Source organism: Protomyctophum bolini (genome assembly GCF_963924005.1).
Source record: "Protomyctophum bolini genome assembly, chromosome: 22".
Taxonomy (NCBI): Eukaryota; Metazoa; Chordata; class Actinopteri; order Myctophiformes; family Myctophidae; genus Protomyctophum; species Protomyctophum bolini.
The window spans coordinates 26,977,021-26,993,809 of record NC_137883.1 but is presented as its reverse complement, the minus strand read 5'-3'; the positions used below and the strand labels follow the sequence as shown (position 1 = coordinate 26,993,809).

The 16,789-nt window shown below is 43.2% G+C and overlaps 1 protein-coding gene across 1 annotated transcript in view; it reads left to right on the top strand.

The window, feature by feature from the left end:
* LOC308310216 (uncharacterized protein) overlaps positions 1 to 16,789 on the top strand; it is a 131,041-nt gene that overhangs the window by 87,549 nt on the left and 26,703 nt on the right. Inside the window, exons 19-28 of the mRNA XM_080756430.1 lie at positions 759 to 812; positions 998 to 1,051; positions 1,195 to 1,248; positions 1,769 to 1,813; positions 4,296 to 4,349; positions 5,010 to 5,054; positions 5,372 to 5,425; positions 6,519 to 6,572; positions 9,109 to 9,162; positions 12,950 to 13,003. Coding sequence (XP_080612556.1) covers positions 759 to 812; positions 998 to 1,051; positions 1,195 to 1,248; positions 1,769 to 1,813; positions 4,296 to 4,349; positions 5,010 to 5,054; positions 5,372 to 5,425; positions 6,519 to 6,572; positions 9,109 to 9,162; positions 12,950 to 13,003 — 522 coding nt within the window. The remainder of the gene's footprint in view (positions 1 to 758; positions 813 to 997; positions 1,052 to 1,194; positions 1,249 to 1,768; positions 1,814 to 4,295; positions 4,350 to 5,009; positions 5,055 to 5,371; positions 5,426 to 6,518; positions 6,573 to 9,108; positions 9,163 to 12,949; positions 13,004 to 16,789) is intronic.

The window sequence follows — 16,789 nt, the reverse complement described above, 5'->3', positions numbered from 1 at the left end:
AGGATTATTTAGCAGGGGTCCCCAGTTCAAATATGATTATTTAGCAGGGGTCCCCAGTTCAAATATGATTATTTAGCAGGGGTCCCTAGTTCAAATAGGATTATTTAGCGGGGTTCCCCAGTTCAAATATCATTATTTTGAGGGGGTCCCCAGTTCTAATATGATTATTTTGGGGGTCACGTCCTGTAAAGGTTGTGAAGTACTGATCTAGAACTGTGGTTTTAGCTATTTTCACGACTTCTTCATTGTTATTTTTATTTATGGAATTTCTTAGATTTGTTTCTTTGTTTTCAGATGTGTAAAATTATTTTAAAAAAATTCAAAAAATCACACCCGTGTGAAGTGAGGGGCGCTCTTATCATCGTACATTTTCGTACATCATCTCATTCCGGCCAATCACAATTTGCGTACTCACCTTAAAATTGGACTTGACTATGATGACGTAAAATGTACATTATAACGTAAAATTCTCCATTCATTGTCAATGGGAATTTAATGTTTGTGTAGGACAAAGTTTGTGGACACACACTAAAAGCTGGGCATAGGAGGCCCTCCACTTTTGAAATATATACTGTATATATAATTTTTTAAGTGTAGGAAAAGAAAATAGGATTCATTAGTTGTGACCCATAAAAGTTTGTCTGTGACCTACAAATGTGTAACGGTGATCTAGAATCTTTCACCGCTCTTTTCAGCAGATGACAACCTATGACTATAGGAGGCCATTTTCATGTCCTGCTTCCCTCTCTGTCTTTCAGGGCAAACTAGGAGAGATCGGACCGGCTGGCACGGCTGGCCCCACTGGCCCAGAGGCATGCATATATTTATACAATACATTTATACAAATAGATACAGTATATACAGTACAATAATGTGCCTGTACTGTATGTTGTGTCAATGGTAACTACACTGTAAAACCTTTGGTTTCCATTAATACTCCGGATTTCAAAACCTTGCGTGTTAATCATAACGTCATATATTATCACACTCCTAACAGGGTTTCCCTGGCGACATGGGGCCACCGGGAGAGAATGGCCTCGAAGGACCAAAGGTGAGTGAAAAGCATTAAAAAATCAAACCATGGTGGTCGTGGGGTGGGTGGGCGGCGGTACGAGATGAAAGCAAACATTGTGTGTGCGTACAGTATTTATTGTTGAATGGTCAGTCTTTTGAGACGTTCTCTTGCCACCTCAGGGAAAGCAAGGTGCCAGAGGTTTGCCCGGACCAAGGGGAATTCCTGGATTAGAGGTACGATTTACAGCATACTGGCAGCCACACTCTCACCTTCACTTAATGCGGCCCGCAGGTTAATATCGGAATACCGATATATTATTGATTTCAGCTTAGATATTATTGATTTAGTATCTTAATGCCTAGTATTCAAATTGTATTGTTTACGTCCAATGTATTGTTTATTTAAGTTCAAGTACAACAAGTTCAAGTACAACTAAATGCATTTGAAATTGAATAAGAATTGACGCATTTTGAGCTTGTAGATTGGCTATTTTTGCTACCTTTGTGTGTCATAGAATGACAAAGTTGGGCATTCATTTCTGAAAATTGTTAAAATTAAGTGTTTTCTGCCCAACATACAATGCGGCGCCCTGCAATGCGTTTGGAAATATAGAAATATAGCCCTCTCCATCTTCAAAAGTTTCCCACCCCTGATTTACAGTACACATAACATCAACATCAACAAACTATTAGCCAGGACGTACGCGGACGAAATGATCAGTGATCATGACATTATTTCTCTTGATGTTTGCAGGGAGACGATGGTCCGCTCGGACCACCAGGGCTAACAGGACTTGAGGTGAGTGTTCAGTAAACAGGTTGTGGTGGAGGAGGAGAGCAGACAACAGGAGGTCTGCTTCTCCTTTCAGCTGAGCTCTTTGTCTAAGCAGCAGCTACCCCCCGCTGTGTGTGTGTGTGTGTGTGTGTGTGTGTGTGTGTGTGTGTGTGTGTGTGTGTGTGTGTGTGTGTGTGTGTGTGTGTGTGTGTGTGTGTGTGTGTTTTGCGTTTCTTGCGTGCATGCGTGCGTGACATCCTGACAACTGTCATACAGATGTATCTCTATCAAGGTATATGTACTGTATAGTTGTATACTGTACTTTATGTACTGTATAGTTGTATACTGTACTTTTTACTAGAGTCGAGTGTCTAGAGGGAGGGGGAGAGAGAGAGAGAGAGAGGGGGGGGGAGAGAGGGGGGATGGAGAGAGAGAGGGGGAGATGGGGAGAGAGAGAGGGAGAGGGGGGGGAGGGAGGGAGAGAGAGAGAGGGAGGGAGAGGGAGAGGGAGAGAGAGAGAGAGATGCAGTATGCACAATATGTAGCATGCAGGACATGCAGCATTCGTGCCTATTGATTGCATGATAGCAGTGTTTAAATTGTGTGAAATAAGTCCCATATAGTGCCACATGTCTTACTAGTGTCAATATATTATGTATTTTCTCCGAGGAATATTAGGTTCACAGACGCTTGTCTAAAGCCTAAACCACACCAAAGGGTCGGGACATAACAAAACAATCCAAAGCAACTCATTGAGTTGCATTGGTGTGGTTGACCTTAACATAAAAGTTTTGTCTCGACCCGACCCGACCCTTTGGTGTGGTTTGGGCTTTATAGTGAACAGCATGCCCAGAATCCTACATGAATAGAAGAGTCACAGAACAATTAGTATTACGCAACGTACTGTATGTCTTGAAGTCAGGGGAACCTGTAGAGATATGGTAGTTTAGAGATGTATATGGTTGTAGTCAGTATAGCATTATTTAAGTTGTTGATAGACTCACGATGCACCAGGGACGGTAATTCCTACTTTTGGCCACCAGGTGGTGATGACTGAAATCCCCCATTTAAAGGAATACTTCACCCAAAGGAATGTTGCATTCCTGAACCAATAATTCAACATAGTCGCCGCTGTAGGAGACCAATGCAACACTATACAAAGGAATAATATAAACTGTCTACAAAGCACTGCAACCATCTCACTCCACTCTGTTCTTTTTCATTCTGTCTATACGGAGCCAGATTTATACTTTGTTGTTATATGAAGGACACACTGATAATAGGCGATCTATAACAATGTGTGTCCAACGTTGATGACTTTCTTTCTTTCATTCTTTCATTCATTCATTCATTCATTCATTCATTCATTCATTCATTCATTCATTCATTCATTCATTCATTCCTTCCTTCCTTCCTTCCTTCCTTCCTTCCTTCCTTCCTTCCTGCCTTCGTGATGAGTGGCTAACAAGCTCAGACCAACATATAAATCAATCTGGGGAAAATAAATGACCAAAACAGATTTGTCTGTGGTCAGTGCTGGAGAAAACCATTTGAATAAATATTTTCCCAGTGCCATATTAACCCTCCTATTACAACAGGAATGAGGTTTTACTGTGTGCTTATGGGCGGAATACACTGTGGGCTTGTAGTGAATTGTGAAAGCTGCCAGTTTTTCCAGAATATAAAACTTTGCAATTGGGAAGTAAATTTAACAGTTTGACTCCATAAAACGCTTTACCCGCATTTTAATCAAATATTCTACGCTGCCGAGAATGTTTTATTACCTTTAGAGCATATACGCTGAAGTATTTGGTCCGTGGAAATCCGGCGAAAAGTGGTCCGTCCGTTTGTTTTGATAATCAGCACCAGCGGCCATGATGGTGAGGCACAAGATCCGGCTCCAAGAGGCGTTGTGGTCCAGACGAACCCCCCCGTCCACTTGTATTGGCCTCAATTTCCCAGAAGCCCCAGCAGCCCAGCGCATGGGTTGATTTCCGGTTTCGTCATCATAGCGTGACGGCCTCGTCACCAGGTCCGCGACAAAGCCGCTGTTTCTTTTTAATTATTAAAATACGGCGAATTGAACACATAAAACAAAAGGCGGGTTTAGCGTATTAAGCAGAGTATCGTTTGATTAAACAATTAGCGGCCGTAATTTAATGCCACCGAACCTTTAGAACTTGGCTGTCACAGTTTCTATCTTATTGGATGTGAATCTTGATCTTAAATTATATCAAAGCCATCACATTTAGATCGCTTGACATAATCAGGTTATTGTAAAAAGGAATTATATAAAAAAAATAAAAAAATACAAAATCCCTTTTCGTCGTTTGACCTCAACGATCTAGTCATACAGATGTGACCAGTCAGTCATCTTAGAGCACTCTTACATACAGTAGCGAGTCTATGATGTGTGATATGTATATGATGTGTTCTTTTACGTGCAGTAGCAGAGAGTCTATGATGTGTGATCATGTATATATGTATATGATGTGTTCTTTTTCAGGGCAGAATGGGCAGGAAGGGTTTCCAGGGGGCGGTCGGACCAGAGGGAATAAAGGTGAACAGTCAAAAATGGCATATATCTGTTCTGCTTGGCAATATTCACCTTACAATGAATAGGCTTAAGTGGTTGATAGCACAGTTGATGGATATAAAAATAGTACACACAGTAACTACATTTACTCAATTACTGTACTTAGTACATTTTAAGGTATTTGTACTTTACTTGAGTATTTCCAATTTCCAATACTTTTACTTCTACTCATTGTACTTTTACTCCACTACATTTATTTGAAAACTTTAGTTACTAGTTATTTTGTAGATTTTGATTATTGTTAAAAACATACATTAACTACTTCAGCTCTATATACATTTCGTACATTTTAAACAAGCTCACAACAACAGCTTGTAACAAGCTTACAAGCTCACAACATGTCACAATGCGACGCGTTGTGAGCTTGTAGATCTGCTTATTTTCAAAAATATCTTTTACATTTTACACATTTGAAAACTTGACATTGGACTGGGACATTCTGCACAATGAGCACTTTCTACTTTAGTATTTTAATTACATTTTTGATATCAATACTTTTGATATCAAGACTTTTACTTAAGATAGTAAGTATAGAAGTATTTCTATATTGCATTATTGATACTTCTACCTAAGTAAAGCATTTGAGTATTTTTTCTACCACTGACAACACATATATCCCTGCAGGGAGAACCTGGTGTCGCAGGGACAGTTGGAACCATGGGAGAAAGGGTAAAGACCCCTCTTATTACTTTCATGTGTTTCAGCATGTTCATGCCTTAATGTACTGTATCCCTGCATCCTGCCCATCCAACCTGGAGCGCGTGTGTATTTCATGTACTGTACCCCTGCATCCTGCCCATCCAACCTGGAGCGTGTGTGTATTTCATGTACTGTACCCCTGCATCCTGCCCATCCAACCTGGAGCGCGTGTGTATTTCATGTACTGTACCCCTGCATCCTGCCCATCCAACCTGGAGCGTGTGTGTATTTCATGTACTGTACCCCTGCATCCTGCCCATCCAACCTGGAGCGTGTGTGTATTTCAGGGTCTTGTAGGCTTCATTGGACCTGTTGGCGAGACGGGCCTGGCCGGGGAGAAGGTGAGCTGTCTCGTCCTCCTCCTCCTGCACACTAAATCAGGGGTTTTCAGTGTTCTAAAATAGTGAAAAGAGCCGATCTACATGCTCCCGCAACGCGACACATCGCAATGCATTGTGAGCTTGTAGATCAGCCATTTTCACTATTTGAAATAAGGGCTATTAATTGATGTATTTTCTCTCTCAGGGAGACACATTTCTCTTATTTGGGAACCGCTACACTAAATTGTTTGTTGGATTGCTTTGGATGAGTAGACTTGTTCTTCTGTGACTCAGTTGACACACACACACACACACACACACACACACACACACACACACACACACACACACACACACACACACACACAGGGACGTGCAGAGAGTGTTAGAGAGGCAGGGGCTGAAATCCCGTAAGAGGGCACTTTTGCACAAAAATATCAGATCTACAAGCTCACAACGCTTCGCAGCGCGACACCTTGTGAGCTTGCAGATTAGCTATTTTCGGGGTGCAACCCAGCACTCTTCTTTATCTACTGGAGATGTGTGTATGAGTTCAGGATGGCATGGAAAGGAGAGGAGGGCATTTTAATTTCTTTCACCATGTAGTGAATGGTCTGGTGAGGACAGTTGTTTTACAGACGGGTAAAGGGGCAGGGGCTGAAGCCCCCTTTGATGTATATGTGTGCACGAGCCTGCACACACACACACACACACACACACACACACACACACACACACACAGACGGCGAAGGAAACCATACCAGGCACCAACCAAGCAATTAAGGGTTCAGAGTCTTGCTCAAGAACACTGCAACACTAACTCTGGGGGAGCCCGGGGTCAATCTGGGAACCTCACGGTGGCCATCTGGCCGCTCTACCGGCCGCTCTACCCCTGATCCACTGCTGCCTCATACTGACCTGAAAATGCATTTTTTGTTTACTTAAGAGCTGGAGCCACAGGGGCAACCCCTGTTACTGAACAAACACTATCTATAGCAACGAATACTATCAGAATGTAGAGCTATTTAACACTTATTTTAATAACAAATAAATTAACAATGACACCCCCCTTTAAATGAACACTGATGAGTTTACTGTGAATATGTGTTTTTAGGGGGACAGAGGAGAGATGGGAGTTCCTGGACCACCAGGAGAAAAAGGATCAACGGTAAGTGAGAGTGGCGGTGTGTGTGCGTGCGCATGTGTGCGTGCCTGCTTGCACAAGTGTGTACGTGCATTTGTGAGTGCCTGCGTGCCTGCTTGGGAGTGCTGAGATGTGGTTTTTCAGATGCACAGAGAGAGCACAGAGAAGGCGGCAGGGGCGGAGGGGTGGTGCACTCCCGTTTGGGCAATCATGAAAGAGAGGCTAAGAAATGCTAAGCTTACATTAAAATGTGTGTGTTATTCCCATGGGAATATATTCATATCTGGGCTCAACACCAGTGTTGTGTGGCACGTTGACAGAAAATGCTTCTGGTTTTAAACAGACTCTGATGGTTTCCTAGACAGCAAAACGCACTCATGGTTCACAGTTTAAGGACATCCCCTGAGCTAAAAAGCACTAACCAGAGCTCAATAAGTGATCTCAGTGAGTGAGCTGCATGTAAAGCAGTGTGGTGCCCAAAACGGGATCTGGGGATTCTGGAGTTCTAGAGGGTGCAAAATGTGTTAATATAGCATAAACATCTAAATGTAACCGCTCTAGCCAGATTTTATACATCAGTTCTTAAATTCTTAAATAGCCGAATAGAAGACCTCATCTCTTATGGGGGTCCCTGCCACAGCACCTTTTCAACTGGTGGTCCCCACGGCCAAATTCAATTTGGAGGTCCCTGAAACACAAAAATAGTAATGTAATGATTTTCAATGTTCCGGATTATATCTGGCATGGTTTGGCCATGTTCCCATTAGTCTGTCTGTCTGTCCATCCTTTGTGTTCCCGTCAAGTCCCTTAAGCACAGTCTGGTTTATTTGTATGAAAAAAAACAGATTTATTTATTTACACACCTCTCAAATTGCTGTCCATTTTTTTTATCCAATTAACAATCCAAAATGACATAAATGGGTATCAGTGTTCAAACTCAAAGACCTTCAGTCTTGAGGACCACAGAGGAGGAGGTGTTCTACTAGTCCTTACCCGTTCGAATATGAACACCAAATGATGTACTGTAATGCGATTTAATAGATCATATTATTGATATATGTATTTTGAGGTGTAATCAGTCTGGTCTCAGAGGCACTTGACCGTAGGGCAAATAGTACAACCCTTACCGTCTCCAGGTAAAAAATACGATTCGATTTTCCCATTATAAGTCAATGGGGAAACTTCATTCACTAATACATTTAATAAACAGCATTAATCAATGTCTGTGTGCACAATGCAGATCAACTGGGCAAGCCAGGGGGGATCAGGGGGGTATGACAATAATGACATGCACAAAGACAGACCGAGATCTCTAGAATTATTTGGTCCATGGCGAATGTATAGGTTGAACTACTTTGAAAAAAGCTAATCTACAAGCTCACAAATCATCGCTACACTGCGCCTTGTAACAAATCAAATTTTCGCCAAAGGTTCCCACATATTTGTCTCATATTTGCCTGTTATGACGTGGGGACAAGAGTTTGTGGGAAAGTTTATCATGCCTGACTATATCATGATGACGTTCACAGTCTACTCTGTCAACCACAGGACCACAGTGTACAGCAACACAATTATAATTGAATCCATCCCATGTATGTGAATAGATAAGACATCAGACATCATTCATCTAGATTCTAGAGACACAGAGCAGCATCTTGGTGATTAATGACCAGTTGTTTTCCATTGAGAACTTAGCCACACACACACAGACAGACAGAGAGCCACACACACACAGACAGACAGAGAGCAAGAGAAACGGAGAGCGACAGACAGAATGTGTAAAGGGAGAGAGAACAAACATGAGGAATTTACAGGAAAACCTTTACACACGCACGCACACAAACATGCACGCGCGCGCGTGCACACACACACACACACACACACACACACACACACACACACACACACACACACACACACACACACACACACACACACACACACATCTCTCTCTCTCTTAAAGCTGCTCTCCTAAAGAGAATGTCACAGAATAGACATATATATAGCATATTTAACAACATCTATGCAGCCGGTTTCAGTGTCATGACTTACTAGCAGCGCCATCACTTAGCATTTGATAAGAGTTGGGCCTTAGTAATTGTGCAACATAACTGTACCGGAGGGACATGCTGCCAAACGCCGAAATGTTTGTTAAAAGCGTTTCACTTTTTCCTTCTTTTTATTACCTCCCTCGAGGGATAATGTTACGATGAATGTGATCTCCAGCACTCAGAGCATTTTTACAGATGTGTGTGTGTGTGTGTGTGTGTGTGTGTGTGTGTGTGTGTGTGTGTTTTAATTGGCGTAATGCTGCCTGAATGTTGAGTCATTCAGTCATGAAATGAATGGAGATAAAACAGCACTACATTTTTACTTTGCATTTGCATGTCTTCGTCTATGGTTTTCCTACATTCATCCTACAGTACGTTATGTTGTTTATTAAAGTTAAACAGATGTTTCCGTGTTTGTAATGTCATTGTTTTGTGTGTGTGTGTGTGTGTATGTGTGTGCGTGTGTGTGTGTGTGTGCGTGCGTGTGTGTGCGTGTGCGTGTGCTTCAGGGTCACCCAGGGACACCAGGTGGAAGTGGGCCTTCTGGACCACCGGGTAGCCCAGTAAGTCACTACTTGTCTCCTCAACTCACCAGGCTGTTGTGACGACGTGAGCCACAGAACCTTGTGTCACCAGGCTGTTGTGACGTGAGCCACAGAACCTTGTGTCACCAGGCTGTTGTGACGTGAGCCACAGAACCTCGTGTCACCAGGCTGTTGTGACGACGTGAGCCACAGAACCTTGTGTCACCAGGCTGTTGTGACGTGAGCCACAGAACCTTGTGTCACCAGGCTGTTGTGACAACGTGAGCCACAGAACCTTGTGTCACCAGGCTGTTGTGACGTGAGCCACAGAACCTCGTGTCACCAGGCTGTTGTGACGTGAGCCACAGAACCTCGTGTCACCAGGCTGTTGTGACGTGAGCCACAGAACCTTGTGTCACCAGGCTGTTGTGACGTGAGCCACAGAACCTTGTGTCACCAGGCTGTTGTGACGTGAGCCACAGAACCTTGTGTCACCAGGCTGTTGTGACGTGAGCCACAGAACCTTGTGTCACCAGGATGTTGTGACGTGAGCCACAGAACCTTGTGTCACCAGGCTGTTGTGAGCTGAGCCACAGAACCTTGTGTCATCAGGCTGTTGTGAGCTGAGCCACAGAACCTCGTGTCACCAGGCTGTGGTGACGTGAGCCACAGAACCTTGTGTCACCAGGCTGTTGTGAGCTGAGCCACAGAACCTTGTGTCACCAGGCTGTTGTGAGCTGAGCCACAGAACCTTGTGTCATCAGGCTGTTGTGAGCTGAGCCACAGAACCTTGTGTCACCAGGCTGTTGTGAGCTGAGCCACAGAACCTCGTGTCACCAGGCTGTTGTGACGTGAGCCACAGAACCTTGTGTCACCAGGCTGTTGTGAGCTGAGCCACAGAACCTCGTGTCATCAGGCTGTTGTGACGTGAGCCACAGAACCTTGTGTCATCAGGCTGTTGTGAGCTGAGCCACAGAACCTCGTGTCACCAGGCTGTTGTGACGTGAGCCACAGAACCTTGTGTCACCAGGCTGTTGTGAGCTGAGCCACAGAACCTTGTGTCATCAGGCTGTTGTGAGCTGAGCCACAGAACCTCGTGTCACCAGGCTGTTGTGACGTGAGCCACAGAACCTTGTGTCACCAGGCTGTTGTGACGTGAGCCACAGAACCTTGTGTCACCAGGATGTTGTGACGTGAGCCACAGAACCTTGTGTCACCAGGCTGTTGTGACGTGAGCCACAGAACCTTGTGTCACCAGGCTGTTGTGACGTGAGCCACAGAACCTTGTGTCACCAGGCTGTTGTGACGTGAGCCACAGAACCTCGGGCGGAAAGCCACGTGACAGAAAGCCATGGCTTTCATTTCGAATTGAAGAATGTATTCCGGGTCGAGACCCTGCCTACTCTAGTCTTGAGCAGGGATTCTCAAATGTTTGAAGTTCAAGGACGTGGTAGACATTATATATGCCACCTAACTCTGAGAGTGTACGAATGGGACTAAAATGGACGCTTACGGGTTAATTTGGTTCCATTCCACTCTTATTGTTTGTTTATTTAAAAAAGCCCCCCACCCTCCCTCTGTTCTTTTCTTACAAATCAAACCCTGGCAGGCCCTACCACAATAACGCCCCTGTTTTGTGAGGGATATACGTTTCATGTAGCACATTTAAAAACGACTGTAGTTGACCAAAGTGCTGCACAGGTTAACAACAAACAGTACAACAAAATAATACAATCAAACAGGATGCGATCTAATTAGACCACTTTTAGACCATATCCGTGGTCATCATATGGGCATACCTAACAATGGATGCCAAAAAATGGGTAAATTCTCATTTTTGTGTTTTTATATCAAAAGTCCATAAAAATATATTTTTTATTACTTCCTGAAAACGAAAACGTGCTGCGTGATGACGTGTCGAGTCCCACATCGATAAAAGTTCACCCGTTTAATTCCCCATATCTCCGCATCCTTCCAGCACAGCTGCTACTGATTACAGAAATCCTACGTTTTTAATTCCCATTCAAGATAACATCCAGACAGTGTATTACTCGGTTTCAACTTAATCATCACGCTAAAATATGTATCTGAAAACATTCTAGGGTAGAAATAAGCCACATAACAGTAAACTGGTACAGCATGGCCGTCTATCTGACTTGGAAACAAACACACACCATGTGCTGCGTACCGTCCCTATAGCTACCGTCCCATCGCCTGAAGGGATGCGACACTCTGATTGGTTCAGAAACTTCATAGCGATGTTTCAACTTGAAACCGTCTGAAACTTCAAAATAAAATGTCCACCTTTTCCATTTCACTACGCCTTTAAGCTCAGCTGTGACTAAAACCAAGTCGAAGAAGTGGGTCTTAATGAAGGACTTAAAAGCCTCAATGTATGGGTCGGATCTAATGTGAACGGGTAGGTTATTCCAGAGCCTGGAGATGTGATCACGCTTTGTGGTGCCTTTGAAGAGGCGCGCAGCAGAGCAGTCTAGCCCCGACAAGATAGAAGCATGGATCAACATTTCAAGTTGCTTGGCAGAGAGATAAGTTTTTACCGTGGCAACTGAAAAAATGTGATTCTGCTGATTCTCTCCAGACTGGATCAGGAATCTCATGAACATGTTGATGCCAGCCTAAAGCCACAACAAGGCTGTCATTGTCACCATTTACCGCCTGTGTTAAGCATTATTAAAGGAGTAGCCGTTTTCTTTGGACAGATATACAGTAGAACTCCCTTTAAAGGTGTGGTGCAATGAACACTACACATTATTGCCATTTTATTTTGAAGTTTCACCCTGAAACAGCAAGTTCAATGATGTTGAACCAATCAGAACGTTGCATCCCTCCAGGCTATGGGACGTAGTTCTGCTACGTGCGTGACGCGCTCACACACATGCAGATATGTTTGTAAACAAAGTCACAGAACTACAGGCAGCAAAGCTCATGGATTAGTTCTACCCTATAATGTTTTAAAATACACATTTTAGCGTGCTGCTGAAGTTTAAACCGAGTAATACACTGTCTGGATGTCATCTTTAATGGGATTAAAAACAGAGTATTTCTGTAATCAGTAGCAGCTGTGTGGACGGACGTGCAGAGATGGTAATCAAACAGGTGAATTTAATCAAGCTTCATGTGTACCTCTACACGTCATCACGTTTTTGTTTAAAGGGAGTAATTAAAATTAGATTTGTATAGACTTTTGATATAAAAATGATCAATTTCTGGCATAAACATCATAATAAAAAAAAAATCTGAACAATCTAACGATTGAGTCATATAACATATGGACACTTTGAAATACTAAAATATCTAGTATGAACACAAATTACCCACATAAAAACCCCAGGAAAGTGTTTCTTGTCTCCGAAACATAATTAAAATAAGATCTGGTTGCAAAAGGGGTGCAGTGGCCCTTTAAGTGAAGGTGGGGGCAGGTCTGCTGTATAGCTCTCTGTGAGGCTCATGAGATGTGGCGGCCTCCTGCTGGAGCCGCATCACCACCCTGTCAGTCAAAACACCAACACCTCTGACCAATTAGAAGTTGACCCTGCCCCCTTTTAGCCCTGCCACGGTCCAACTCTGACAGCGTGTGGGGCGAGCGGAGCGCCGGTGCGAGGCAGGGGGGCCACACCGAGTCACCAAAACAAACATAAATACGGAGCTCTGGGGGGTCCGAAGAGCACGGGCCCTTAAATTGGGATGAGTGACAGATTTAACAACAAACGGCAGAGTGCGCTCCCGAGGTCACCCCTGGGGGGTGTTTGCTTTATATCGCACCCCTCTCTCTCTTATCCTCTTCTATGTTTCTGTCATCGCTCAGGGCCTGGCTGGATCTCGCGGGCCCATCGGTGCCAGAGGACCTAAAGGAAGACGGGTAAGGTTTCACTTTCACACCTTTCCTCCAGCTGATGGCACTATTAAACACAACATGCCATCCAGCATGACATAAGTGGTAATGTAACTGATTACTGTGTATCACGTGTATGCGTGCGTGTGCATGTTTGCGTGTGTGCGTGCATGTTTGCGTGCGTGGCTGCGTGCGTGCGTGTGTGTTTGTGTGGGCGTGCGGGCAGGCGTGCGTGCGTGAGCTAGTGGGTCAGAGCTATCGCTGGTGTTGTTGAGACAGAGTGGATACATGTTGTAATGAAGTGATATGGAAGTGCCTGTGCAGTGATGTCATCCTGAGTGTTTACTGGACACGGGGTGCATAATCACACACATTCCGTTGCAGTGGTTCTCAAAGTGGGGTCCGGGGACCTCCGGCGTTCCTCGAGGGGATCCCAGGCATAGGCGGCGGGTGCATAAGGCTAGGGAAGGCTTAGCCTTCCCAAAAATGATGCTGGGTATTTTTTTAAATATATATAATATATGTGCGCAGCAGCGCAGCATTATAGAAGGCTATTGTGTGTGTGTGTGTGTGTGTGTGTGTGTGTGTGTGTGTGTGTGTGTGTGTGTGTGTGTGTGTTGTCGCTGCCCCCTGGTGATCGCTGATCGGCAACTGGCCTAATCAGCATATGATTGACTACTATTGGTGTCTGTAAACCTCGTCCTTCCAGTCGCTTTGTAGCAAAGAGTAGCGCGCTACACTGACTGACTCGAGACTTGAGAAAAAGACGTCCAAAAGTCGTTGTCTGTGTATAGCCTAATTCATTGGTAAAAGTATGCTAAATAACTCATTTTTAGACCATCTGGGAAATAAATAAATAAATAAATCCGCGGCGGCGGCCTCGCTACGCTCGGCCGCGAGAGTCCCCCCCCAACGCAATTCTATAGCCTACCCAAAGGTAAAACGCACCCGCCGCCTATGGTCCCAGGGGGTCCGGGTCCCCCAGCTAAATGATTGATGGGGGTTCCAGGGTGACCCCCAGGCTTTAATGATTAACCCATTTAGACCTGAGGACGCATCTGCGCAAATCTATATAGAATATATATTCTATCACAGCGAACGTTTTTAACTCAAATCCTTGCTTCTGTGTTGGTCCCTGGAACAACATTTGGTCGGCGGCCAAATACAGATAATTCTGGGGGTCATTGACATGAAAAAGTATGAAAATGTAGATAGATAGAGAAAAATGTCATGATTTTAGTCAGAAGACATCTTATAGAATCTGGTCTCAGGTCTTAAATGATTAATAGTATAGGGGGGGAAACAGTGGAACCTTTCAGGTCTGGAACTGGGGAGAGTGTAAACAACCAGCCGTCAGCTGGGTGCCCCAGCTGGTCGCTGATGCTTGTGATGATGAGCAGTGGTGGAAAGTAACTGAGTACATTTACTAAGTACTGTACTTTACTTGAGTACGTCAAATTTTCTGTACTTTTTACTTCTACTCCACTACATTTCAGAGGCAAATATTGTACATTTACTCCATTACAATTATTTGACACCTTTAGTTACTATTTACTTTGTAGATTTTGATTGTTATTACAAAACATACAGTAACCTCTTCATTCCCATATACATTTTCGGCCATGTGAATATTCGTTTTAGGGATTTTAGCTGTTTTTGACAGGGAGCGGAGGCATTCGAGCATGGGGCTAAATATGTATTTTTTTACAACATTTTATAGCGATTTATTTTTTTATTATTTACTATAGTCCTACTAGACCCCAAGAAATTACATCTGGCCACAAAAGATCACGGGATCTACTGAATGTGTCAAACTGACATATTGAGCCTATATGACACACAGTGTGGCTTCCCCCCAGTAGGCTACCTTCACATTCAGTATAGATCCTGTGATTTTGTATGGCCAGATGTAATTTCTTGGGGTCTAGTAGGACTATAGTAAATAATAAAAAAATAAATCGCTATAAAATGTAGTAAACAAATACATATTTATAGCCCCATGCTCGAATGCCCCCGCCCCTGTGTCAAAAACAGCTGAAATCCCTAAAATCAACAGTCATCTTTTACTTTCTCTAATAACAACCTAAAACATGAACCTTGGTTGAAAAAAAACTAAAGTTGTCCTTTAAGTAGATTTTGAATTCAGGACTTTTACTTATAATGGAGTAGTTCTACATTGCAGAATTGATACTTTTACTTTTAAGCAAAACAATTGAGTTTGACTTTTTCCACCACTTCTGATGAGCGCTCGGGGGGGGAGCAGTACGGGGTTAAGTGTCTTGCTCAGGGACACTTTAGGGGGTCAGTAGGTGAACCGGTGACCTTCTGATTACCACAGCCTCTCTGTCCAGTACTCAGCCATGGCCGCTATACTGTAGTCTTTGTAAACAATCTTCTTCAGTGCTCTCTAAAGACCTTTGATTGCATGCTGGGAATTGTTTTAGTATTTTTATCTCACGTTTGTCTTGTAGAAGCTGCTGCAGATGGTCTTAGCGTTATTCCACATGCACATAATGCAGGTTCTCAAGGCAGCGTCTAATACTAAAAATGTTTGTTGACTACCTTTTTTCACTGATGCAAACTAAATGGAAGCTAAATGAGAACTATGCTATGATGACTAAAACTAAGACAAAATATATTGACAATTTCGTCAATAAATAAAAACTAGACTAAAATGTTAGGAAGGGACTAGTGGACAAAGATCCTAAAAGACCCAAGTCATTTTACACTTGGTTGCATGCTGAAAATAGCAGATCTACAAGCTCACACCGCGTTTCGCTGCAACGCGTTGTGAGCATGTAGATCAGCTGTTTTCAGTGTTTCGAGTAAATATAAGATTTAGTCGACTAAAACTAGACTAACAAAAACATTGCAGGTGACTAAATGAAAACTATTCAAAAGACTATGACTAAAACTAAAATAAAAAATTAGCTGTCAAAATTCATTCAAGTTTGATTTATTCTCGAAATTACACTGAGTCAACACTGTCTCGAAAGAGAGGTCTGGGGTCTATGGCCAAAGACATCCAATTTGGGTCTTCTCTTCTTGACATGAAAGACATAAAAAAGTTTGATAACAACTGACATAATGACAGAAACACCTGCGCCTTGCAGGCTTTCTATCAAAGCAAGGTGAAATGATGTATAGAGGCGATGCTGTTGGAAAATGATGATGTCTACTCTGTGATGCCAGATAATTGTTTAGTTTTTTTTAACCGTAGTATCAGATGACCCCAGAAAACACTTAGTTGGCTGTTTTGCATGCTGAATTGGGTTCATTAAATGGAAACCCATCAGCCAGTGCGTACGCCACAGTATAAATCTATCTTCATGCACTCTCTTGTGGTCTGCTGGCTCTGTCTCCAACCTTTTCCAAAGCCTCTTAGCGGATGTCTTTTATGGACTTTAGTGCTGACTCAGCTGGCAGGTGGGGATAAATAGTGCTGAGTGTCTTTGTCTGAGAGGCCTCCATGGGAGATGGTCTGACTGGGTTTGGACGGAACCACATTCTCACCTCTCTGTATAGCATTGCTATCCTCTTATTTGTTCTTATATTGATTTATTTTCGTAAATGAGTGCCCTACTTCGTCGCGTAAGAAGTAAGAACATCATACAAAAGTATCACAAATAGCCGATCTACAAGCTGCACAACCTTTTTTTAAACATTTTGAAACTAAATGTGGTTAAGTGTGTCTGTAGATTTATTGTGAAAGAACAAAGATTATTATTATTTTTTTTTCTTCTGAAAAGTAACATTTTTGGACATACAAGGTCTCCACCCGGCAGAGATTATATGTTTCCAATTAATGTTCAT